Raw genomic sequence first — 26,502 nt, 5'->3', positions numbered from 1 at the left:
CATGAATGATAATGAGAAGATTTGAAACCCATTTTCCCACATCTTAGTTTCTCATGTTAATAAATCTGAAAATACTTATCCAGGCAAATAAGATCTCTTCATTGAAAACTGTTCTGAAGCTGTGTTGATTGATGATTACTTGATACAACATTTAGACTGTGATTTTTTTAAACTTTTTATTTTGAAATAATTTCAGATTTACAGAAAAGATGCAAAAATCGTACAGAGAAGTCCCTGTATGCCCTTTATTCAGCTTCCTCTAATTTCATCATCTTATATAATGGTAACATAATTTTCAAAAATGGGAAATTGATATTGGTACTACACTATTAACTAAACTACAGAACTTACTCAAATTTCACTACTCACCCATTGTTTTCAATATTGACTGAATTTTTTGAAGGCAGCAAGTGTATTATATTCGTATTCACACCCATAGTGCCCTCTGTAAGTCTGGTCTAGAATCAGTCATAAGTAACTGCTTGTGAGATGAGTAAATGATAGATTTTGAGTTTCATACTATCAATACAACTTGTGTATATTTGTGTGTATATATGTGCCACAGGCTTAGAAGCACATACAAAAGTCTGAAGCTGTGATTTGAATGAATGTTATTCAAAACTAAGTTCCACATTAGACTTGGTAAAGCAAAGCCATTTAAAACTGAAAAATTTTCAAAAACAAAAGAGAATGTACTAATCAGATTGAAAGAAAGATACATACATTGGAAGGTACTAAATTAGCAAAAGGCTATGATGTGACATTCATTTTATTACTTTTGTACATGTGTGTGCATGCATGTAGATTTCATATATCAGTTTAGTAAATGCCTGGGCAAGAGAAGAAGCAGTTGCTGGCAGTCAGTCCTGTATTTCTAGTCAGGTTGTGGAAGTTTATGTTAAACCAAATCATATAAACTCTCTTGTTTGAAGAGGAAATCCAAACTGATGCTTTTAAGTCGTATTTTCTTTTGCACTGACTTCAGTAGAGATAGCATTAATGAAGTGTGGATCTTGTTATCACAATGTTTTCTGATCATTTATAACCAAAGAATGTGAAACCAGGAGAGAGGCAATATTCCAAGCACAAAATTCTTCTTAAGCTTAATGGACTCTGAAATAGCCACCTTTCTTTCTGTTTTCTCAATCATCTTTTAACCAAACTGAAAATATTAATGTGACAAAGTATAGAAAGACACGAATATGGCATTATTCTTAGTTAGACAAAACAGGTATACAAAATTCTTATGAGGACTGATTTTTCTCAAAAAGTTCAACTTTTAAAACGTTTTAATTATTTTATTATTGTTATTTAGATGGAAGACGTCATAGCACGCATGCAAGATGAAAAAAATGGAATTCCTATTCGTACCGTCAAAAGCTTTCTTTCCAAGATACCTAGTGTCTTCTCTGGTAAGTTTGCACTCAGTGTAACACTATTTTCTCCAGCACTTTTCATATAACTATTTAAAATCTATTCTAGCCATTTACTATTGATGCTCTCTCTAACTCATTATTCAATAATTACTTATAAAAATTCATGTCATGTTCAATATCATGTTGGATACTTGATAGTAAAACAAATCAAAACAGCAAAAAAAAAAAAAATCATGACCTTACCCAAAATTATTTGCAAAGACATAATGAACAAACGTGAAATAACAGAAAAAAAAGGAAACTATGAAAATATAGGTGTATGAAACAGTGTGATGTAGATTATATACAAAAGTTAGGAAGGTGACAAAAATCAATGAAGAGGCAAGAAAGGGTTCCTGAAGAGCAGTGATAAGCTGAGTTTGAAAAATGAGGAATTATATCAACCTCAAGACCACTACCTCAACCAATTCTACATGCAGAACTGGGAGTGACCAAACTGCTGAGAACAGGTTGGATAGACGGGAACGAATAGAGTTGGGTCAAGTAAGGAAGGTCTAGGGTCTTTGAAAGCCAACCAAAGAATCTAATTCTGATATAACAGAAAATATGGAGACACTTGCAATTTTTGCAGAGAATGTTATGATGAAAGTGCTTGGGGTGAATTGATATTCAGTAAGGGTCCTTGTCACTGTGATAGGTATAAGGCTCTTGTAGGAATAGTTTGAATGCTAAGGATCTGATAGCCAGGGAGTGGAGGAATAGAGAGGAAAAAGCATGAGGATTTGGTGAATAACTAGGTATGTAGGCTATAAGAAGACATGACCCAATGGTTTTTGTTTTTTAATTGGGTGATTGTGAGATATAGGAATTATTATTAGAAATAGGGAAACCCCACAGATTTGGTTGAAAGTGACTAGAGAAGCCCTAGAGAAAATGGATAATAATAAGTTAGAAATATGTGCTCTGGCTCCAGGAGACAGTGAATGGCCAAGCTCTGGGGACTCGGGTGTGCTCTGTCCTTGGATGGCACGGCTTAGAGAAGAGACAGAATCAGAAAGACCAAAGCCTTAGCAGCCAGTAAGGAGAGTAAGGAGGCTGGTGCTGAGCATGTGGAGGGGAGGGTGCTTGATGGAATTCATGAACAAGAGTTGTGTGATGCTTTCTTGTGAACAAGGATCAAAAGAAGACCAATGATCAGGAATCCTTCAGCCTTGGTACGATGGTAATAATTAGGACCAGAACACAAATAAGTAGGCCCAGATGTTGATGTTTAATAGCTGCATTGCTCTCAGATGAAAGAGAGAAAGCAATGGAGCAGGCAAGAGCTGCAGTAGCATGACATTTTGCTCTAATAAAACGTATTCTCTTTTTCCTGTTACTGCCTTTCAGTCCCACTTTGTTCCAGTTTCTTGTTCTTCCTTGATGATGCCCTATATTTTCCCATACTCTTCCTTCCTCACTATTCTACTTCCAGACTTTGAGGTCATTCTGACCATTAAATTCTGTCCATTCTTCAGCAGCTAGCTCAGAGACCTCTTTGAAGAAAACTATCCTGAGTTTTGTTCTCTGTTCTCTCAAAAGACTTGTTGTTATTGTTGTTTTGCCTCCCTGTTAGTAGTTGTTATGCCCCACCTTGCCTTATAGTTATTTTTTTATATGTCGTATATCCTCGGGTAAGTATTAAGCTCCTTGCCGTCAATAACTCAGAGAGTTAACTTTACCTCTAAACACAAGTATGAAAACTACTCATATTTTGTCAACCAATGAAAAAGAGAACTTATCTCTTTAAAATACTTCAATACTGGGGTTGTAAACTGAAATGCATTCACAATCTAGACAAATAAATTCACTAAGTTGCCCATCTGAACTGGGAGCTGTGGTCAATTAAATAGTGCATAGCCCATCCAGAGGCATTTTAATTCAGGAATTTAATGGCTGAACGCAAAAGGATTGCCTATCAGTTTAAGCTGAGCTTCAAGTTAGAGTTACCTGCTCTAATGGTAAATCTAAAATTTTGGTTGAGTTCTTCAAGTAATAATGCCTCATACAATTCCAATACAATTCCAATATAGCATTGTATTGGAAGAACTCTTGATTGACAATATTAAGGTCTTAATTAAAAAGTAAGAATGAGATTGAACCATGAAGTGCCTGATATTATTTTAATGTTCATTAACATAAACGAACAATGTTAGCTGTGAAATAAAGAGAATATCAATGACATTTTTCATATTACTGTAATTAGTTTCTAATTATCATTCAGTGTTTCCTAGAAACTTTTAGGAGCTCTCTGCCTCACAGGTTCAATTAGATGCTTTGCTGTGGATTTAATTTGTATGTCTAGTATTATGTCTAGTATTTTACCAACCTCTTTGTATTAATATCCCCAAATTATAATGGTCTGAATCTCCATCTACTTTACTAGCAGTTTTTGGTCTTTTTTAGTAATTTTCTTCTCCTGCTATTTCTTATGGTGATTTGGGATTAACCCCTGTGTTCTTTTGTGGCCTGACTTGCTACCCACTGCTTACTTTCCTGCCTCTTTCTGCTTCTTCTTTCTCCTTTTCATGTTCTACTTCAGAGCTGCTAATGAAACAAGGGATCTACTAACTTTAGGCCCTTACTTCAATCAGAAACCAACTGTGATGAGTGATGTAATGTGTGAGAGGAAGGTAGTGTGATTGTTGGGGAAAGGAGTCTATTTTGTTATGGACCATTCCATAAGGGAAAAACTGTCTCAAATACTGTTAACCTAGCTCTTTCAGGTTACGCATTTATGCTCCCTAAAGCCTTGATGAACAAAGCATGGTCCATGAACCAATAGTATCAGCATCACCTGGGAATTTATTAGAAATACAGTATCTGGGCCCACTCCAGACCTACTAAATCCGAATCGCAATTTTAACTCTAAAGTTTACGAGGTACTGCCTTAAGTAGGGCAGCAGGGCCAGACTGGGTTCCAGGCCAGCACTTGTTTTTTACTGGGTGCAGTGGCCAACCTGTTTGTGCAGAGCTTTCTGTTTCCCTTCAAGGGCCCTGATTATTTTTTCTGCAGTCTGGCCTCAATCAAGCCCACCCCAGTTTGTCTAATGGTTTTTTCTTGTTTTGGTTTTGTTTTGATTCATTTGTTTCGCTTGTGGGAGGGAGAAGGGACTATAAAGAAGAATCTAGTTCCTTCTAGTTCCTTTACTCCAAGCCAAGAGCCTCCTCAACCTCTAAGATTGAGGGATATTAACAGTTAATGTGGAGGGATGGAAACTATCCAGCTCTACCAGGCAGCACCCATATATAATACACGTCATGGTGGCCAAGTAATGTTCACATCTACCTCAGGTGAAAACAGCTGTATTGAGAACATGATGATGCAATTCCATCCTCTCACAACATCTGAGATCCAAACCCAGAATCATGGCTATTACATAGATAATATAACTAACAGTGGTTTGGGCTTTGGAGATTTTTTGTTTGTTTATTTTTCCCCACCTCCTGATAAATGCTTTCCTCCAGCTAAACATCCAAGACTTCTCTAATTATTTTGGTTTTGGAGTTGTTAATTTCAGCCTCCTGGTTTCCATGGTCCCAACATCGGATGAAAAATCTTTGGATGAACACTCCATGTTGATCCCTTGAACTATGGGATAGGCGATGTCCTTGGGTAGGACAATGTCCAATCACAACATTGTTTTTCCCCAGAATTGCCTTCTCAACTTGTGAGATAGATTAGGCAGTTCCGTTGGTGTTATATGACTGGACCCCCTCAAGTTCAAGAAATGAAATCAGTGGTGGGCATTTGAATGTTTTCATATTCTGGACATTCAGTATTTCACTTATTCTAGATCATGGTGAAATAAGCCTTTACCCATTGTATGAGTTTAATTTTCTTCAGTGGATTGATTGACTGGGAAGTTACTGTGTTTCCACATAAGCCACAGCAGGAAATAAAACTGAACGCTCTTCTCAGTTCTTTATAAATGGTGTAGGTTTTCATTAAAATGGTCAGAAATAAATTGGGGGTTGTAAGTCAGCCATTCCTGCATTTCATATATTTCTGTCTTTTGTCTTAATAGCTTGAGGACGTTCCCCATCACGAGCACATCGATACTGAAGGAGTTGCATCTTTTTGTTACTGTTCTTTTGCAACTTATTTCCATTCTTCATCTGAATTGATCACCTTTAACATGCTCTCATAAAAATGGCTTGCCACCAATTGGCAAGAGCAAAATTTATAGTCAGAAGAGTTATTTAATAGTCTTTATGATGTGTGGGTTTGGCTAGCCTCAAGTCTTTTCTTCTAACTACTTTATTGAGGTATGATTAAAATAAAAACCTATATACATTTAATGTATTCAACTTGATGAGTTTGGAGATAAGTATAAACAGGTGAAACCATCACCACTATCCATGCCATAAGCATATCCATCATCCCGTAAAATTTGCTTCTGCCTTAATTAATTAATTTTGGGTAAGAATATTTAACATAAGAGCTACCATTTTAGCAAATTTTAAAGTATGCAATACAGTTTGTTAACTATAGGCACTACGCTGTACAGGAGGTCTCTATAACTTTTATATCTTGTGTAACTGAAAGTTGTACCCTTTGACTAATATGTCCCCACTTCCCCATCTCCCAGCCCTTGGCAACCACTATTCTACTCCCTGCTTTTATGAGTTTGACTGTTTTATATTCCTCATATATATGGTGTCATGCAGTATTTGTCCTTCTGTGTCTGGCTTATTTTAGTTGGCATAATGTCCTCCAGATTCACCCATGTTGTCACAAAAGGCAGGATTTCCTTCTTTTTTAAGGCTAAATAGTACTCTATTGAGACTTTAGCCTCAAGTCTTAGGCTCAACAAAGCATCTTTAATTCTCTAGAATCCACTCAGGCCATTTTTTCCCTCTGTGTTCTATTCTTACTCTCAGCAAGTTTGATAACAAAGGAAGCCCTAACCAGTAACATGCTGAGCTACTCCAATTACATAGAAAAAGGAATTATTATATTTCATATTACTGAATAAGGAATCATTATTCATATTTTATTATTATTTTGGTCCTCTAACAGGGTATACAGTTCTCTGTGATGCCTTGTTCTTTTCAGGCATGTAAATGAAACTGAGCAGTATGTATGAGCTTAAAAATTAAGTTGCTTTTAAATGAAATAATTTGAATATGTCCTGCCTCTTATCTTTTATTCTTCCAAAGGTTGTATGAATGTTTATTAGTGTTATGGAGAAATGGTCTGTATAGGCTTAAACTTATCTTGTGGGTGTCTGCACGGGTAAGAAAGAAAAGGAGAAACCTTGGTGATATGGACTGGCTGAATGCAAGTTTAATAAGTACATATTTTGCATCTAAAAGTTTTTGAGAACCGCTTTCAGGGTGCCTTATGACTTAAACCTGATTACATCTGGAGTTAACTTAAGGACAATAAAAATAGAAATAAATATTATGGAATATTTTTCTGTGGAGACTATAAAACTGTCTAAGTAATTCTAAGATACTTCTAAGAGTCTAAGATGCTTTTTTCTGAAACTGACATCTTACTGTGAAATATTTTTCATCTGTCATTGGAATGGTAGCATGGGTTCTACAGAAATTCAGAGAGAAATAGACTGCTTTTAAAACAATTGTAAAATATTTTGGCATGAATCATGCTTGTAATATTTTGCTTTTATAATATCCCATTGGTAATTCAAGAATCCAAAGAGGAAACTTATAAGCAATAAATAAGAAAGAAAAAATGTCTAAAAATATTGGCAGTTCTTAAAGTTCAATTCTGAAAAATTAAATTCTTAGAGAAAACAAAAAATGTTAACTAGATTTGCAAGAAACAAACATTTGCAAAAAGCCAGTCCTTTCTTTGTCATCTTCTTGACATACCTCTCTGGCAAAGTCACAAAACAACTGGCACATGGTAACTACACAATCAGCCAAACTGAGGAACAGAGGGGAAGCTGAACTGTCGCATAATCAAATAAGTATTTAAATTATCTTTGCTGTGAAGATTCTTCACCCCATCTTGGTTGTCACTCTTATTGTAAAATAGCACCATGAAGTGATTAGAAATAGTAAAGAATTCTAATCTCAACTACTTGGACTCTCTGGCATTTGTTCTAGATAATTCTTTTTCTATAGCTAAATACTACTGGGAAAATGATAAGGTTAGCTATGTATTGGGCTTTCACTGTATTTGTAGATAAATGACTTATTTTATTTATTTATTTATTGGCTGTGTTGGGTCTTCGTTTCTGTGCAAGGGCTTTCTCCAGTTGCAGCAAGCGGGTGCCGCTCTTCATCGCGGTGCGCGGGCCTATCACTATCGCGGCCTCTCTTGTTGCAGAGCACAGGCTCCAGACGCGCAGGCTCAGTAATTGTGGCTCACGGGCCCAGTTGCTCCGCGGCATGTGGGATCTTCCCAGACCAGGGCTCGAACCCGTGTTCCCTGCACCGGCAGGCAGACTCTCAACCACTGCGCCACCAGGGAAGCCCCAAATGACTTATTTTAAAATGTGGTTGAATCAATTTGATGTGACCAAGATAAAAAGCAAGCTCTTGTTTTCACCAGAATGTTAGAAGAAATGGTAAAAATTCAGGAATATCTTAATGCTTTGATTTCACCTTTAGCTTTCTTTGTAGCCACGCAAATTAGACCCAGGAACTATTTTTCTCTTTCAGGGTAAGTATAGATGGTGGTGCTGTTTCTCTGGAGTGCTTTTTGGACATCTGAATTTGCTATTTTGTATTTTAAGTGAATATTATTGGGATTGGATTGGATTTTGTCCTCCAAATAACTTCATTCCAGAGAGGGAAAGTCTGTTCAAATACATAAATATGTCTGTCAAAATTCTACAGATAAGAGTCCTCTCTGACTACCAACTGTGTTGGTTTTCTGAAGTAGTTCTGTTACCTTATCTTTTACTCAGAACATGGCTTCTCCCTATATGTTCTTGCTGGAGCAAAGACTCTTTCCAACACAACTGAATCATTTTATTGTTGTATGACCAACAGCTGTAAATAAATCTCTGGAGATGGACCTTTTTACTTAAGATTATGAACAGAACTCAAGAGTAAATCATTATCAATAGCCAAAATATGTAATTTACTTGACAAAAATCATTGTGCCTACAGAATAGCAGATTTCTATCCTTAAGGAGCTCTCTGGAAAAGACTCTAAGAACTATGATGAACTTCTAGTTCTCTCATTCCTACCTAGGAATCTGACAGGGTTCATAGATAAACACAGGTGAATGCACAAACATGTAGCCAAGGTTCTATGGAGAAATATTGAGGCTCACTAATATTGTAGCTTATTTTTTGGACTTGGGGAAAAAGGGCAATTGATGTACTTTTTTTAGAATTTCCAAAAGCCACTACTACATTTTTACAAAGAAGAACTGTACATGGCAGTGTTGAGAGTATTTTGGCATGGTTAAGGAACAATATATTGATAAAAGGCAGAAAACAGAGTGCAGTAATAAATAAACAACTGTCTATAAGTCTGGGGAATCCCAACTGGTGTTGAATTTTATCTTAGAATTTAAATATTATCTTTAGGCATCTGGACTCTTCAGATTTACAGATGATGCCAAATTGTTCCAAAAAGTAAAAACCCAAACCATGAAAGAAAAAAAAATCAAAGATGAGAACACCAGGATATGTGAAGAACTTTCTGGAAAGTTATCAAGAGAGAGAAAATTTAGCCAAATAGAAAATAATACATATATAAAAAATAATGCAAAGTCAAGTCTGGGGCAGGTTCAGCACTAATATTTAAGACCCATGAAAGGAACTAGAGGATCACCAATAGCCTAGTCCCTAAAGTTGCTGCTCCATTGTGCTCCTGTGATCAACAAGACCCCACTGAGGTCTTGAATGAGGTGTTGAGTATAACATAGGAGGAAATTGGACAGAAATAGGAAACTATCCTACCCATATTTAAAACCATATGAATATGAGCTCCTCAGAATTAGAGCTATTTCATGCCATTTTTTAATCTAACCTCAAGGCAGATTTAACAGTTTGAAAAAATTCGATTGAAAATTTGATTGATTGAAAAGGAAGCCTAGGTAATGAAAAGTAGAAGTTGTTACTGGTCATGTGTTAAAAATATAAACGGTTCGAAAGGGTTAGATAAATATAGATAATGCATGCACAAGAGATGAACAAGAAAAAATGGGGTACTTGGGGTTTGTTCTTATTTTTTGATGTTGATGTTACTGGGAAATTCAATATATCTGTGTGTGGCACACAGGAAATTAGCAATAAATGGAAAAATCACTGTAGTTAATACCAATAATATTATTACTTTTATTACCACCTTCAGAGGCCTGGATTAGGCCCAGATTTATACGTTCTCTTTCCTCCTAGATAGTTAATCTGTTGCAAGACCAGGGATAATTACCTGTGTTGGAGGCTCTGTAGCATCTGGCACAAGGTTTTTTTAGTATCTCCTTAAAAGGTATTTGTTGAATACCTATTACATTCATTAATTGATGATCATTTCCCACATTCTCAAGGTGCCTTATAGATTTTAACACTCTTTAATGTGTCCTATCTTTTATTCCTCACAAGTAACTAAACATATGAAATTGAAATCTTCTAGGGAGATGAATGCATGTTAATTGCTCTTTTCATATAATATCATTGGAACTTAAGATCATTACACATTGATATTGATTTTTTTCCTTAAATAAATCACATTTTGACTTTCTTAACTAATTTCTTTATTATCATAATGTCAATACCCAGCTAATTGTGTCATCTGGATTCTTAGTGAATGAATAAAATAGTGATAGTCAGAGGCAATCTTGCAAATTTGTTTTGGGAGATTTAAATGATGCAGACATATTAACTTTTCATATTTTAGTTACCTACTCTGAAAATTTTCACAAATGTTGACTTTTCTTTAAAGCAACAGACCTGAAAAGCTTAATTTTGTTCATTGGTGAGTTTTTTTCTAAAATCATAGAAATGATAGGTTGCTAAAGGAAAGCCTATCAAAGTGGAGCTTTACTTCTTTAAATTAATGCATTAACATTGCTTTCTTTTGGGAGGAGATCAAAATTGACTGTAGAGATAGACGTTTATTTGGGATGATACTAAAGCCTTCATTATCTCCAAGAATGAATAAATCTTGATGACTGAATTGCTGGTCTGGATGTGTTTTGTGAAATGATGAATCAGTGAACAATGTTCGAAGTACACCATTTTGCTCTGCCTTTTTATCCTGATGATACCATCTGGGCTTCTCTTCATTTCCCTCTCTCTCTGAACATACTTTGAAGGGCTTCCATTTTTCACCTCCTAGAAATTCTAGGATAGGGAACTATCCTGTCCTTACCCTCATCCTACCCTATTGGCATCCCCAAGTCAGCCTGTATTAATCATTCCTTTCTTTGGGTTTTTCTAGCACTATGTTCGTCTTCATGGAGTTTATTTTACCTAACATTTTGTCCACAGTGAGCATGTGCTGTGATTCTACTAGTGGCTGTAAGCACCTGGAGAACAAGAATAATTTCTCATTTCAATTTGAATCCTCTGTAGATTCAGTGTCTGGCAGATAGTAGATACTCAGCAAATGTAATGACTTCTCATAGGACAGCTGATGTCCCAGGCATTCAGGTACATCCACAACAAATTCCACTTTTCGATTCATTGGCAGTGGAAAGAACACTCAGTGTAATTATTTGCTCTGTTGGCATCCAGCGCTGTATGATACTTTTATCTCAGCAGGGAGCACTAGAAGGATGGCATCTCTGCTTTGCTGTCATTTACTAGCTTAGATGGGTTTCAGGATGGAGACTCAGCATGGATTCCAGAGTCCAAAACACTCTCAATTTAAATTTTATTTGGTTTAAAGTGAATGTTTACAGCATCAGACATTCCCATATTTAAATGTAAATATTCTTCAACCCTGTCTAGAATAGTGCAAAAAGTATATATATTCTGGTAGTAAAGAGATCTGGATTTTAGTCCTATATCTCATGTTGCAAAGGAGAACATTATGTGTTAAGTGACAGCTCCAGCGCCAATGCTTATAAGAATATGAATGTTTTGGTCATAACCACTATCATAGGAACTACCGGCATTTATTGAGTGCTTACAATATACTTGATATTCAGTAAATATTTACTTTTTAGATGTATTCTTTTATATATTATTGTCCTTACAAAGATAAGTAAAGTTCAGAGAAGTTAAATAACTTGGCTAAGGAGAGACTGTTAGAAAGGTTCTAGGTATTTTCATCATAAACACCTTTGCCACAAGTAGTTTCACAGCACAAGTAACTGTCTGTAAAGGCATTTTGCTATAAAAGACAAAAATACAGTTATTTTTTAAAACTGTTGATTGACAGTTTTGTTTTGATTACAGTAGAAAATGATAAAATACCAGTTTCTGCAAATCCTTTGGTGAGCAGTCATCCCTCCCACCTGTCAGAATCAGAAGTTTTCCCAGTTAAGCAAATATAAGAGGCGGCTAGTGATTCCCAACAGCTTTTGAAGGCATTAATGATCGATTCTTTAGCTAATTTAGTTACAACGGCTTGTTCTCTCTTGCTTTCTTTTCCAGATTTATGACATCATACTAGAAGTTGGAGGCAAAAGGAGAATCAAGCTCCTCCTATCCTCCTGGCCCCCAAATGGTTACATGATTCCTGATAAGTTTCTTGAAAACGTTGAAAATTTTAACAGAATATGGCTTAGATTAGCTCACCAAAGGATTTGCAAAAACTGATATGTTATCATTTTCTAGTGTGATGTCAACCATATATTTTATCTTTTACAGCAAATTGGCCTCATGGCCAGTTAGTTGTAGGCGAAACTGCTTGCAGGGAAGGTATTTATAGGAACACAGTGGACACATGTTAGGTAAACTGTAGAGCTGACATTTAAATCTAGGATAATCTAGCGTGTGTGTGTGTGTGTGTGTGTGTGTACATATATACAAATTATGATAATACATTATCATAGTGTGATAAATATTATAATATATATATATATCTCATAATCTGATCCCATTAAATAATTTGAATCCTTCCTGTTTCATTCTGCATTCAGCTTGGAAATGCCCTTTTCTCTTTTACAAAGAAATCAGTCAAGTAAGAGACTTCTCAGGGTAAGGTGACATGGGTAATAATCAAGGGGCTTTTCTTTTGAGACTTGATTACTTTACAAGCATCAGTCCATTCACCATAGTACTTGGGTATCTTATCCAGTGAAAAAGTGCCATGTTTATTTAGGAGATATGCACAGTCAGTGAAGGAGAAGAAAACAACATGCTGAGAACGTGTAGTGGAAAGAAACAGAACAAAGCAGAGCAAAAACAAACAGAACAATAGCTGGAGGGCTAAACAAGGGACCATGCTTATGTAAACTTCCCTGGGGACTCATCACTGCACCAAACGCACTGGACCCTTTTCCCTTCCTTCCTTTCCACTGACTCTGAGCAGCTGACACAGGAACAAACCATGAATGTTCCCAGAACTGGGGCACATCCAGAATTCCACAGCACTATGTCCATCACTTTTATCCAAATACCAGGACTGTCACATTACATAATTTTCACATTTGTTCTTATTTTTGATGACCACAGAACAGACTTGTGTCCTAGTTAGCCATTTTGTCCCTTTCATTTATTCTTTGGGTCAGATTTCTACTAACTCATGTCATTTGCGTAACTGCTCAGATCTGTTTCCAGGGAAACGATTTTACTTTCCATGTAAATATAAGATATTTGTCCTAACTCCCCTCTGTCACATTTTGTTACAAAGAGACATTTTGGGTAGTTGTTTATTCTTAAATTTCTCTTTGAAACACTTTCTTGTGGAAATCATGTACAAAATTACTTATCCCTTTTGCTATATGCAGGACTCTATTGAGAAAGGAGAAGTTTGACTTAAGAGGGTTTGTTTGGAGCAGGGAGAGTCAGAAAAGTTATGAGATTAGACTTTTAGGTTTGTCTCTAGCCTGTGATGTGGAATTAATTTAGAGTGTGATTTCTGTCGTTAGCTGGAGATTTGGGGAATTATTTACACAAGGTCAAATTTCACATGTGAACAAAATGACAATTTAGGAAACTACACCCTTTCTTTTGCAGTACTGGAGTTCTTCACTGAGCAAAATTTCCCCCAGTTTTTATTGCAGAGTGCTGAGTTTTCCGTGTCTGTGGGGGTTCCTGGTGGAAGGAAGCCATGAGGAGGTCTGGGGGTTGGTCAGGGAAAGCTCATCAGTTAAGGGGAGAGGGATATGGAGGCAAATGAAGAACACTGTAGAAGAGGCTCAGTCTGAGAAACATGACACTAGAATCAAATAGCATCATCTTTTCCACACATCATGGCAGATATGGATCACCCTCTGTGGGGTCCTCCAGGTGGGCTGCTCAGTATAACCTTAGGATGGCTTTGAGTGTTAAGCCATTGCAAGTTGATACCTGAAAACTGCCAATTTCAAATGATTTTGGAGCAGAGTTTGATGATGGATGCATCATTCCAAGAGTCAATCTAGAAGATACAATCAACGGAGTTGCACTGATGATTTAAAATGTTTGGAAAGCAAAGCCTGCTGTAAACTTCCTGTGAAAAATCATTGGTCACTTGGTCATTCTCACCCCACAAATAGTGGTATCTTAAGGTGACAGACTAATTTGGTAGTTCTTTTCAGAAGGACAGTTTTCGGGACCCATACATCTTCATGAGATCATGTGCTTTTTAGTGATCTTTCTTCCTCAGAACAAATTTCATGTTAGAAATCTTCCAGGGCCCATCTGTGGAAGATACTGAGAATATAGAGGACTGGATTGCCTGGGAAGACCTGCTTTCTCTCTTTCTCTCCCTTATCAAAGACATGTTAATAAAGGGTTAATGAGTTCTACGTATAAAATCTTTGGTTTTTAAAGCTTTTTGCTACCTGACCTCTTTTAATATTTGACTTTTTCCCCCTTCTCTTTTTTGGCAGCCTTCACATGTACAAATCTCACTGAAGTCATTCCAGGCTGAAAGCATTTATGATCAAATACCAGAAAGCTAAAAATAAGTATTCTACCCTTTCTCTAGAGGTTACTGAATATTTCTGTTAACCTTTCTGGTCAGGTGGCAAGAGATGGATTTTAATGGTTGCTGGGGGCAAATGTGGTGGAAGATCATTAAATAATTCAAGATAACTGCACTCAAAACCGCCCTTCAGTGCCAAGCAGTCTGGCTTGTTTCACAACTTAAATAGTTTTGGAAAATGGTGATACAGCCAAAACTCCAAGACCAGTATTAGATTACACCAATTTGTAGCTGTTGTATTTGATGGCTTCAAAGCCATCCTCCCTTTTCCTGGCATTATGTCCTTGGATTTCCTTTGGGTAACTATCTCATCCCACTCGCAGTCCAAGTGTTTTTTATTTTTAAACAACCACCGAAAGTCTTTTTAAATTTTTATTATTTATTTATTTATTTATTTATTTTTTTGGCTGTGTTGGGTCTTCATTTCTGTGCGAGGGCTTTCTCTAGTTGTGGCAAGCGGGGGCCACTCTTCATCGCGGTGCGTGGGACTCTCACTATCGCGGCCTCCCTTGTTGTGGAGCACAGGCTCCAGACACGCAGGCTCAGTACTTGTGGCTCACGGGCCTCCTTGCTCCGCGGCATGTGGGCTCTTCCCAGACCAGGGCTCGAACCCGTGTCCTCTGCATTGGCAGGCAGACTCTCAACCACTGTGCCACCAGGGAAGCCCCCCAGTCCAAGTGGTTTGAGTGGGGCCACCCAATCTCTGGATCAAAGCGAGGGGAAGGTATGTGACTCAGCCTTGGCAAATCAGATAATCATGGTCAGTACTTTTGCTGGAACAGTTGAGGAAAGAGACCCTTTCTTTCTGCATGTTGTTAAGCTAGTAGGTGTAAACCTAAGGTAAAATTTGTCTGAAAGTGAAACCAGTACAGAGGAGAGCAGAGCCATAGATTAGAATGAAATTTGGTCTTGAGAACAACTTTTGAGCGCCTGTATCCGGCTGTACTTGAAGCTTTTCAGCTACTGAGCCAATATATTTCCGTTTTACTTAAGTTAGCTTAACCTTGTCTTCTGGTAATGAGTTCTGAATTATACATTCCTCTTAATTATCTTCAATCATTTTTTCCCAAGGGATTCTTTGCATCTGACACCAAACTTGGTTATTTTGATTTTTTTGGGGGGGGTTGTAATTTTAAAGTTGCATGTTTTTATTTCTTTGAGTTGCAAAACTAAAATAATGCATCATTTTTCCTGCTTAAAGATACAGCAGTCTAAGACACAAAGACAGTTAATTTTTGTCTACGTTTATCACTGAGGTCTATGGCCTAGACTTGACTTGCCACAGTTACAGAGATTCAAAGAAAGAAGATGGCATTTATAAATGATGTTAAAGGATGAATTAATTTTACCAGGTATTGCCCATTAACTTCTTAATTATATTACTATAATCAAGTTTATGTGGCTTTTTCTTCCTCCTAGATGCTTAACACTAGAAAGAAGCCTGGTAATGCATACTCTTGTTCCCACTGCAATTTTTCAGACTCACCCCTTTCTGAGGGAGTTTTACCACAATATGGACCACAAGAAGTAAAAGCTGTGTTTTATTTACTCTCAGATCATGTGTCAATGGTCCTGGTATGGAATACATGATCAGAAAACATTTGCTGAACCAACTAGTTTATCTAACTTTGTAGTCCAAGTGTATATTAATTCTACATAGTCACCTCTTCAGTAATGTTTTCTCATTGAGTATCTTCTACAGTCAGATTTTGTGAAATACATTGATGATACAAAAATGAGAAGGCATATTCCACCCAACTGCACTGGGAGTTTTTCATCAACATGGAAGAATGACCAACAGAGTTTATCTCCTATTCTTCTCCAGACCCACAGAAGTGACAATAAAGGACTGTTTGAAAGGTATTAACCCACAGGGACAATGAGAGAATGAAGCAATGGATGAAAGATGCAATTTTTTTTTTTTTTGAATAAGGAAAGTGATGGAGGAGAAGTAAGGGTTCACACTTAGCAGAATGGACAGAACTATATAACCCAACTTCCAACCCAGTGAGAAATGAGCCAGTTTGCCCCACAGAACTCAGTTCTGTGAAAGACTTAGTTGAGAAACAAGGCTGGAAAGAGATTTATTGAAACAATAGATCTAGAGCCGCTGGATCCTCAGGACCCTCCCCCACTCCATGCAACCTTCCAGAAAAGTCACAGAGTTTTATTTTCTGGAAATATTGTGCAGCTCCTAATTTGAGAATCCCAAATGCAGTCGGGAGAGCTGGGGTGGAAAAGGTAAATAAGTGAAAATCTGAATTACTGACTTTGTTCTTCTTTCCCCGGTCTGCCTGCAGTCTGCCTGCAGGGTGCCAACATACTGCCTAGCTGGGAGCTTAGGGAATTCCCCTCTGGAGAAAGTCACTGGCCCCAGAGAATGGCCATCATGTACTGACATTTGTTTCCATCCTAAATTTCTTTTGAAGTATAAAGGAATGACATTATACAGGAAGACAGGTGCAAACATACACACACCTGGAGAAAGGCGTTGATTCAGCTTCAGTAATTCAGCAAACATTTCTTCAAGTTGACAACAGCCAAGGCCCTGTGCAATCAAGGGTATCAGTAGGTAAGAGAGTTTCCAAGACTGGCTAGGGAGAAGGGTATACTCTTTCTGAACTTAGAGAGCAAATGATGGAACTTAAAATCTGTTTACCTGTATATTCCCAGTAATTTTAAACTTAAAATTTTTATTCTGGGCTTTTAATTTATAGCCACTAAAGTTTTCATTGAAAGAAAAGGTTCTGTGTTAACATAATTCAAAGGTAACTTAAGATTTGTATACTTTTTCCTGTCTCTAAAACGTTTTTTATGCATTACATTTTTCTTAATAGTTTTGGAAATCATGGTCAGTTTCTTACATTAATGATCATCTTTTCTAAGATTTTTTTTTTTTTTTTTTTTTGGTCTGGTGCCTCATTTCTATTTCATTAGTTTTGGTCTGTAAGTTCCTTGAGGTCAGGACTCTGTCTCACCCACTTCTATATCCCCACACACAGAGGTGCTAAATGAATGCTTGTTATCGTTTTCGTGTGTCTATTGTTGAGTAGTACAGCTGTCCTTAAGCAACAGCACAGTGTCATCTCCTTGAACAGTGTATCAATCATAATTTTATGTTATATATTTTCTGATGCTTTGACATCTTGGGGCCTTGCTAACCCATGAGATACTGCCACTTCCAGGGCTAGCCAATTTCTAGAGAAAGTAAAGGACTGGCATGCAAGTGTGCCTTTCGTATGCAAACCAAAAAATCCAAAGCCCACATCCCCACCACCTCCTCTCTCTGGCTGTCACAGGGCTCTTACGCTTCTATACCACTGCTCCCATCTTACTCACCCCATGACTAGGTACCAGACAACTCAGGACAGCCCCTATTCCTCAGAGCCCTCTGAAATTATTCAAACTAGGCAATCCTAATTCTGCTTACCCTGTCTTACGTCACCTTTCCCATGAAAATGACAACGAGGCTCTTGCCCATGCTTTCCCCCATCTCTCTCTGCCTACTGACTGACCCTGGTGCTTCCCCATGTGGCCCCACATGTCATGCCATTCCTCCTGCCATAGGGAACTGTGAATAAAACTTCTTCCTTCATGACTATCATTTCTGTGTCTGCATGTCTTACCATACCTGATTAAAAGAAATCCCAGATACATTTTAAAACAGTTGACTTATTCATAGACTTGGCTGGTAAGGAAATATTGCTGTGCCCAAATGTATTCAGTGTTTTCACTTACACAGAGAGCAAAAGCAACATCAACATGGTGTTAGTTTGCCATGCCCCTGTTCGCACAGGACACCACCAAACTAAAGGGACCAGATGACACAAGTGGTGGGTCACTCTGTAGCTGAGAAGTCAATTCCACACTGCAGTTAAGTGGCATTATGGTCTGCAGCTATGCCCAAAGACGAACAAAGTGGAAAATTCCACGCTTCACTGGAACCAGGGAGGTGGATGGGAAACAGCCTCATGGCAGCCTTCTGGAAAATGGAGAGCCTCCTGCAAGATAGTCTGTGCAACAGTTCCTCACAGAACATCTGTCTTGCCATGTTCCAGGAAGGATGGCAGAGAACATTCTGCACAGACATGGTCAGACTGCAGTTGAGCCTTGCCTGCACAGTCTATGTGGGCATATGCAAGGTCACAGGGCACTCTGGCAGAACTTTCTCCTGCATTTGTCACTTCTCAAGGTCTTCTGGTATTTCTAGCACTGTGATAGTTTAATGAAAGCTTTAATTTTTAAGTCTACCCAGCTTAACTCATCAGATGTGCTGTATGTTTATCAGATGTCTTTCAAAATATCTTTACCACTTAGATTACTAGATTGTGGATCTGTTCTGAGAGATGTCAGAAATATTGCCATCTAGTTCTATCCATTTCTTTAATTATTTCAACTTCTACACTTTTTGTGTAATTTGAAAGTGGTTAAACATCTTTCAGTAAAAGGAAAAGACTAAGTGTCACATAGCACTTCATGTTTAAAGTGAAGATCCTCCTTCCTTCCCCTTTTCTTTCTCCTTTCTATTCTTCCCTCCCTCTTTCATTTTTGCCTTAATTGGGGTAGGTAGTGTAGTCCCATGTTCATCTATGGATGGAGGTGATTGGAAATGTGATTTAGTTAGTATTAGAGAGTGAGTGAAAGTCAGGATGTAGACCTGAACATTCATCTAGATTTCTTGATTGGACATTTGATTGTTAATTGTTCTTTGTGTCTGTCTAGTGAGATTAATCATATAACTAAATTAAGAAATGTATAAAAATTTAGCATAGCATACTTTCATATATAATATTCTTACTAAAAATTTACCTTAAAAGTAATTTAGCATCTAAGGATTAGCAAAGCTTTTACAGGACATTTTATTTGAGCCTCTCAGTACCCTGTGAGGTAAGCACAACTGCTTTTTTCACCATTTATAGCAAAGTAACTGAAGATCAGAGAGCAAAAATGTCTTGACCAGAATCACACTGCTAATAAATATGGAACTAAGATTTGAACCGAGGCCTGGCATACTTTTACATAGTTATAATTGTCTTTAATCTCATGCATGTTCTCTAAGGCACTGTTGTGTCCTGAATTTTGTCCCCTCCAAATTCATATGTTAAAGCCCTAACCCCTTGTACTTCAGAATGTGACTGTTTTGAGGTATAGGGCCTTTAAAGCAGTAGTTAAGTTAAAATGAGGCTCTTGGGGTGGGTCCCAATCTATCCTTATAAAAAGAGGAGATTAGGGCTCTGTATACACCATAGATAGGTGTATACAGAGAAAAGGCCACATGAGGACACAGTGAGAAAGGCGGCCATCTGTAAGCTAAAGACAGAGGCCTCAGGAAAAACCAAACCTACTGACACCTTGATCTTGGCCTTCCAGCCTCCAGAGCTGTGAGAAAATAAACTTCTGTTGTTTAAGCCATCCAGTCTATAGTATTTTGTTATGGCAGCCCTAGCAAACTAGCATAGGGACAAAAGAGAAACTGAGGAATTCATTAATTAAACCACATTCTTAGACCAAACCAGCCTTCCGTTCAGGAGCAGTACTTAGCAGAAACCATGGAATGTCTACTAAACTAGTGCTGTGAAAGGTGAATGAATATCTTTTTATATTGGTGATGTTTAAAATATCTGGCAAGGCATGCTGGCTCTGGGAACTACCCTATTACCTAAGATATAATCAGTCCAGTCCAAAACCTCCTACCTAGAAAGTGAGTCAGAAAACTAAAATTGCAGAGTATGCTCCTCCAGCTATAAACTAAAGTGAAATACCTACAGAAAGGGACTTCCCTGGTGGCGCAGTGGTTAAGAATCTTCATACCAATGCAGGGGACACGGGTTTGAGCCCTGGTCTGGGAAGATCCCACATGCCATGGAGCAACTAAGCCCGTGAGCCACAGCTACTGAACCCGCATGCCTAGAGCCGGTGCTCCACAACAGGAGAAGCCACCGCAATGAGAAGCCCATGCACAGCAACGCAACTAGAGAAAGCCTGCGCGCAGCAACGAAGACCCAACGCAGCCAAAAATAAATAAATTTATTTAAAAAAAAACCATACAGAAATAGGAAAAAATTAAAGTAATCATGAAATACAAAGTTTTTATAGAAAATGCCACATGCCACCAAGATAACTAGAGAATACATGTTTAGTAAATATCAGAAAAAGGAAGACAATCAACCTTTTTTGATTCAGTTTTTACAAAATGTGCACATAATGGAAACCTAATGTTCTTGTCCAACTTTTTGAGGAGAAATGGGCATTTTTTTAATCCCCATCATTCATCCCTCTGAGTTATGTGAATATAATGAATTTTGTCTCATTTTCTCTTCTAAACAGGGAGCATCCCACATTGTGCCCGATAGCTGGTTACCCAAACATGGCCTCCTGTTGGTTTGTTCTCACAGTATTTTCTTGTAATGGCTTGCTAAATTCCATGCCTAAGAAAATTATTACCCATTCTAGGCATGCCTGCACATCCTCTGGGTTTGTCCTTGTGCCTGCTTCGCAGTGGAGCAGCTCTGCTCACAGTGTGGACATCCTCCTCTGGAGGCTTGCTTTGTCCCTAATCAAGCCCTGAAGAGGCATCTCCTTATGGCACTCACAGATGGCTGTGTGGAAAACATTATCTCATCTTGGTAAAGCTTTTTTTAAGGTCATCTTTCGGTCAAGGTGAACTTTAAAAATAGTTTTACAAAGAGGCTAGAAAACAGTTGCTTGACTAACATTGGGAAACCTCTAATTCCCCAGCTTATAGAAGTGACAGATCATAAATAAATTGATTTTGTTTAGCCTACCCTAATGGCGTCTTGGCTGGAGGCTTCTTTACATTTCTACCAAGCTGTGGAGAATCCCACAGGTTTATTTGGATTACTGAGCTGTATGGAATAGAATGGGAAATTATCAATGAACTGATCAATTTATGTTTCATAAAAGTGACCAGTTCAGCTGCTCCTGGTGAACTTTCTTCCCCTACTTACCTTTCCAGATGTTACATTTACAGTCCCTCTTCATGTGTCCTTTCCAGATCTGTCCACTTGCTCCCTCACCTTGGGTCAGGGAGCAGATATGCATATAGTCTCCTTGTCAGGAGAAAGAATGCTGCGCTTCTGTGGATGGCCCTGTATTATCATAGACAAAGGCTTTGTCATCTGATCCTCTTTGAACCTGCCTAACTTCTGTGTGCCACTGGGCAAAGTACTTAGTGTAGTGTATTTGAGACTCCATTTTCTCAGTAAAATGAGTATAACCATGCCTTCCTTTCTCTTAAGAGTGTTGGAACATTAAATGTAATTTATATGCATATGTATCTCATATCTATACATGCATATATGCACACACCCAGTAAATATAAGGCATTTATGATATATGAATTCCTCCTAGTACAGGTTCTGTTTATTTTTTCCTTCTGTCATTTAATTTTGTTTCAATGTAGTTTTTTCCAATAGCATGTTGCTATCAAGGGCACTTTTGATTATTACATTAGTACATTTTCATATGGGTCAGAAATAAGTCAGCAATAAAGTAAACTGTGTTTCTTTTACATTTTCATGAATCTCTCACCATTTCAGTAGTACAAAAAGCCATATATGAAAACTTGAATAAAGGCGAAATGTGTTATACTATCCCTTCCTCCCCAAAGCAGTCTGATATCATTGCATAATTCTCCTCATTAGGATTGTCATTCATGCAATGTTTAAATTTTTCTCTTACTGACTTAAATAGAAATTGTGTTAGCAAATTTGCACCTGTTATTCTTTATTGCTCTGAGGTATTGGAATTTTACTACTAGGTGCTAAAGCTTTTAAATTAGGCATAGTCAAATTTCTCCATTTCTCTGGAGAAACGGAATATGGAAGAATCAGAGTTATCATTGTATTAACTATACAAAAGTACACTACTAATTTTAAAATATCTATATATATCTCTGGTAATATAAAGATTGTGATATTGAACAAAGTTGAAAAAATATCTACTCCTATTGTGCTTCTTGTGTTTTAAACATCTTTCTCCCTGATGCCAAGACTATACTGCTTTCCTGAACCTTCCATTTATAACATCCTCAGAGGAGAGGCCCTGTGAGGTAATGATTATGAATGACCCTGAAGCCACACTCCCCAGTTAAAACCAGCCCTTCCATTCATGAACTTTGTGACCTTAGACTCTATTGTGCTTCTGTTTCTTCATCTGTGGAAAAAGAGTGATAGTGGTTGTTGTGAAAATTAAATGAGTTAATATATGTAATATATTACTGTAGTAGCTGGGTGATGGTAAATGCTCAGGAAGTTTTTAGCTATGGTTGTTAGCTATCATAGAGCAGAATAAGGAAGAAAAGCTAAAGGAAATCCAGAGTGTCCATATATCTTTAGCTTTGGTTACAATATGGGTCTTTACAAAATTAGATTTACCACTAGTATTTTAGATAGATAGATAGAAAGAAAGAAAGGGAGGGAGGGAGGAAGGAAGGAAGGAAGGAAGGAAGGAAGGAAGGAAGGAAAGAAGGAAAGAAAGGAGGGAGAAAGGAAGGAAGAAAGAAAGAAAAAGAAAGGAAAGAAAGAAAGAAAGAAAAAGAAAAACAAAGAAAAGAAAGGAAAGAAAGAAAGAGGGAAAGAGGGAGGGAAGGGGAGGGAGGGAGGAAGGAAGATAAAGAACCCAAAAGCTGAAAGTAAACTTTATTTTCTCTGGTCAAAATACCTACCCATTGAATTAATGCAGTGCATTCTGTATAGCTTCTTTATTAGCTTCATCCCACTGTTGGCTGGTGGGGAAGCTTATGGTCAACAACAACAAATCTCATAAGTTGCTGTCAATTCTGCTCCATTCTGTATTGTTGCTTTTTTAAAAACCTCAATGTATGGCTTTACTTTATATTCCATTTTGGACTCAGCCCATCAACTCTACTCTCTGTCCAGATCATTTAGATGAGAGCAGTTACCTATGTATCTTAACTATTAGGTAAGAAACCAACCATAGGAAACATAATTTATTGTTCTGATTATAATGATTTCTGTAATTATTAATATATTTGCAGATCTTGTACTTAGAAAAAGTTCTAATTTCTGAGTAGGTTTCTGGTTTTTTATGAATGTTTACTAACTGTATGTACAGGTATCCAAAGTCCTGGAAAGATAGTTCTCAGTGGTCCTCACCCAGTCCCTGCTTACTTAACATTGATAAGTGTCTGCTAAGTGTCAAGCTAGTATCATGGAATACAGAGTTAAATCAGGGACAATCCTTATACTTAAGGAGTTTCCAGCCTAGTGGGAGAGGAAGATAGATACACACTGATCTTCATAACACCATGTTGTAGATATTATAATAGAAAGTAGGGCACAGCTAAGTCAAGCTACAACACATAATAGAGATCATTACTTTAGCTTCATTTAACTATTGTGGTATTTCACCAGAATGGGTACATTAAGGCTTAACAGCATTCATCTGGCAACTTCACAAGCTAATTAGTAGTTAAGCCCTTTGGGAAATTCAAACCTCCTGATGCTAAACGATGTAAAGCAGGACACACTGTATTTTAGTGCAGGAAGGAAACATTTCTTGTCTTTCCACCAAATCAACACATTAGTTGATTATTTGTGCCAATGATCTCAGAAGCTCCTTAACAACCAAGTTTGCCTGAAGATTCTTTCTTATTTCTTCCTACAGCAAGGTAAAGGGCAAGCAGTTCAGTTTCACCTTAACACCAAGAAGTCTTACAATAATGGTCCACATAATGCCTCTGATAGATTTCAGTTTCCCTGTTCTTGTTCCTAAGTCAATCAAGTACCTTAATTTAAAAGCTTCAGTGAGTGTCTCTGAGTGGGTCTTAGAAGTGATGGTAATTATTATTTGAGGAGCTAGAGATGAAAGGTAGACAATTGGGCTCATCTAAAGAGATGAGGCTCTTAGGAAATAAAGAAAGAAGGCTGTAAGAACTATGTGTTGAGGTCACAGTGTTGCCCACTGTAAACATTTAATCAAGATCTCACAGTTTTATTTTTAATAGTAATGAACTTGGTGCATGGGTAGAGAGAAGGAAACAGAAGTGATTTGTTCAACTCGCAGGAGTCCTGCGAGTGTGGTTCCTTCATTTGCAGTGTTTATACTTAAGGAGACCAGAGCAAAGCAGAGCTGACAGTGTCTTTTTTTGTCAGCATGATTGAGTGGACCACCCTAGAAGGGACTAGGTGCTTCAAAGTTTTACTGCTCTTCATAACACGGATCAATGGAACTTGGATCAATGCATGTACATTTCTGATTGCTCATCCATTCACTCATATAGATAATCTTGAGGGTAAATGAGGAATGCCTTTATGGGTAATAGGTTAGAGTTAGGAGTGAAATAAAGATCCAAATTTCATAAAGGTGGTAGTTGATTTGTCTTGCATGAGATCAATGAGAATATCATTTACTACATTATTAATTTATAATGTATGCTTTGTATGCACTTACATGCTGTTTTTACCATGTATTGTCAGTAACTACTCTCTGTGTGGTAAATAATACTAAATAGCATCATTAGAGTGCATACCAAATGCCAGACATTGTTCTAAGAGCTACATACGATTTATCTTATTTAACTCCCACAACAATTCTATGAAAGAAGTATTAGCCTAGTTTAACACCTGGGAAGTTTGAGGCTAAGAAATAGTTCATCTAACATCACTCAGCTAATTAGTAAATAAAGTTTATTTATACCCAGGTAGTCAGATTCTAGCTCTTCCACTTGACATTATCTGCTCCCAATAAATCAATTGGATGGATAAAAAAAACTGGTGAATAAATAAGAAAGAGATACTTTAAAAAATAAATATAAGCAATATAGAGAGAGTAATAAATGTTTTCTGTCATTGAACATTAATAACATTCCCAATAACTTAAACTAAACTATGGTGGTGTGTATAATTCCCATTGATATTAAATAGAAACATAATATTTTAACCAAAAAACAGTGAACTTGATCCTGGTGCCACATTCTAAAGGGAATTTAACATCTGACATCTTATACAACAGAAAGATTAATGTCTTCAGGAACAGCATTTCAGCAAAGAGTTTTTATATGGCTACTCTATAAAAACTGACAAAATTGGGGGGTGGGGAGGACGTTTAAAACTTGGAGAGCACCCATCTGAGCAAGCTCTTTTGCCAGTTGTTTTATCTGTGAATCTTTCAATCTCAACAACTACCTTGTCATTATTCCTTGCTATTGTCCCAGTTTTATAGAAGAAAAAAACCAAGACTCACACAGATTAATTAGCTTGTCAAGCTTATGCAACTAGAAGTGGTGAAGGTTTATCTTTCTAATTCCAAAATCCATGCTTTCTTCACTACACCATGCTTAAAATATAATGATGGATACAGAGTGAAGTAAGTCAGAAAGAGAAAAACAAATACAGTATGCTAACATATATATGGAATCTAAGGGGAAAAAAAAAGGTCATGAAGAACCTAGTGGCAAGACGGGAATAAAGACACAGACCTACTAGAGAATGGACTTGAGGATATGGGGACGGGGAAGGGTAAGATGTGACAAAGTGAGAGAGTGGCATGGACATATATACACTACCAAACGTAAAATAGATAGCTAGTGGGAAGCAACCGCATAGCACAGGGAGATCAGCTCTGTGCTTTGTGACCACCTAGAGGGGTGGGATAGGGAGGGTGGGAGGGAGGGAGATGCAAGAGGGAAGAGATATGGGAACATAAGTATATGTATAACTGATTCACTTTGTTATAAAGCAGAAACTAACACACCATTGTAAAGCAATTATACTCCAATAAAGATGTTAAAATATATATATAATGATGGTTCAAGCTAGAGTCTCATATATATGACTTTATAGTGAAGTTACACTTAAAAGAAGTGGTTTTCAAAGAAACTCTAGCAGCACTGGAATCCATTATTTTTTCAGGATACACCACACAGGGACCCCCAATAAATTATAAACTTAAAAGTGAAGATGTTCCTATCGAAGGGACTGTGTGCAGAGCTCCTTTCTACTCCCTCTTCCATAAGATTCCTATGGCACTTTAGGTGCACAAGGAATACCTGGAGCACTGGTTTAAAAATGCAGATTCCTGGGCCATGGCCCCAGA

The 26,502-nt window shown here is 37.4% G+C and overlaps 1 protein-coding gene across 4 annotated transcripts in view; it reads left to right on the top strand.

The window, feature by feature from the left end:
* Positions 1–26,502, top strand: part of RGS7 (regulator of G protein signaling 7) — a 578,369-nt gene that overhangs the window by 299,124 nt on the left and 252,743 nt on the right. For all 4 annotated transcript variants that reach the window (XM_036869722.1, XM_036869740.1, XM_036869713.1 and 1 more), the window contains exon 3: positions 1,316–1,412. In XM_036869722.1, the coding sequence (XP_036725617.1) occupies positions 1,316–1,412 (97 nt within the window). The remainder of the gene's footprint in view (positions 1–1,315; positions 1,413–26,502) is intronic.

Source organism: Balaenoptera musculus, chromosome 1, assembly GCF_009873245.2.
Source record: "Balaenoptera musculus isolate JJ_BM4_2016_0621 chromosome 1, mBalMus1.pri.v3, whole genome shotgun sequence".
NCBI lineage: Eukaryota > Metazoa > Chordata > Mammalia > Artiodactyla > Balaenopteridae > Balaenoptera > Balaenoptera musculus.
The sequence above is the reverse complement of the archived record's forward strand: the minus strand, read 5'-3'. Positions and strand labels throughout refer to the sequence as shown.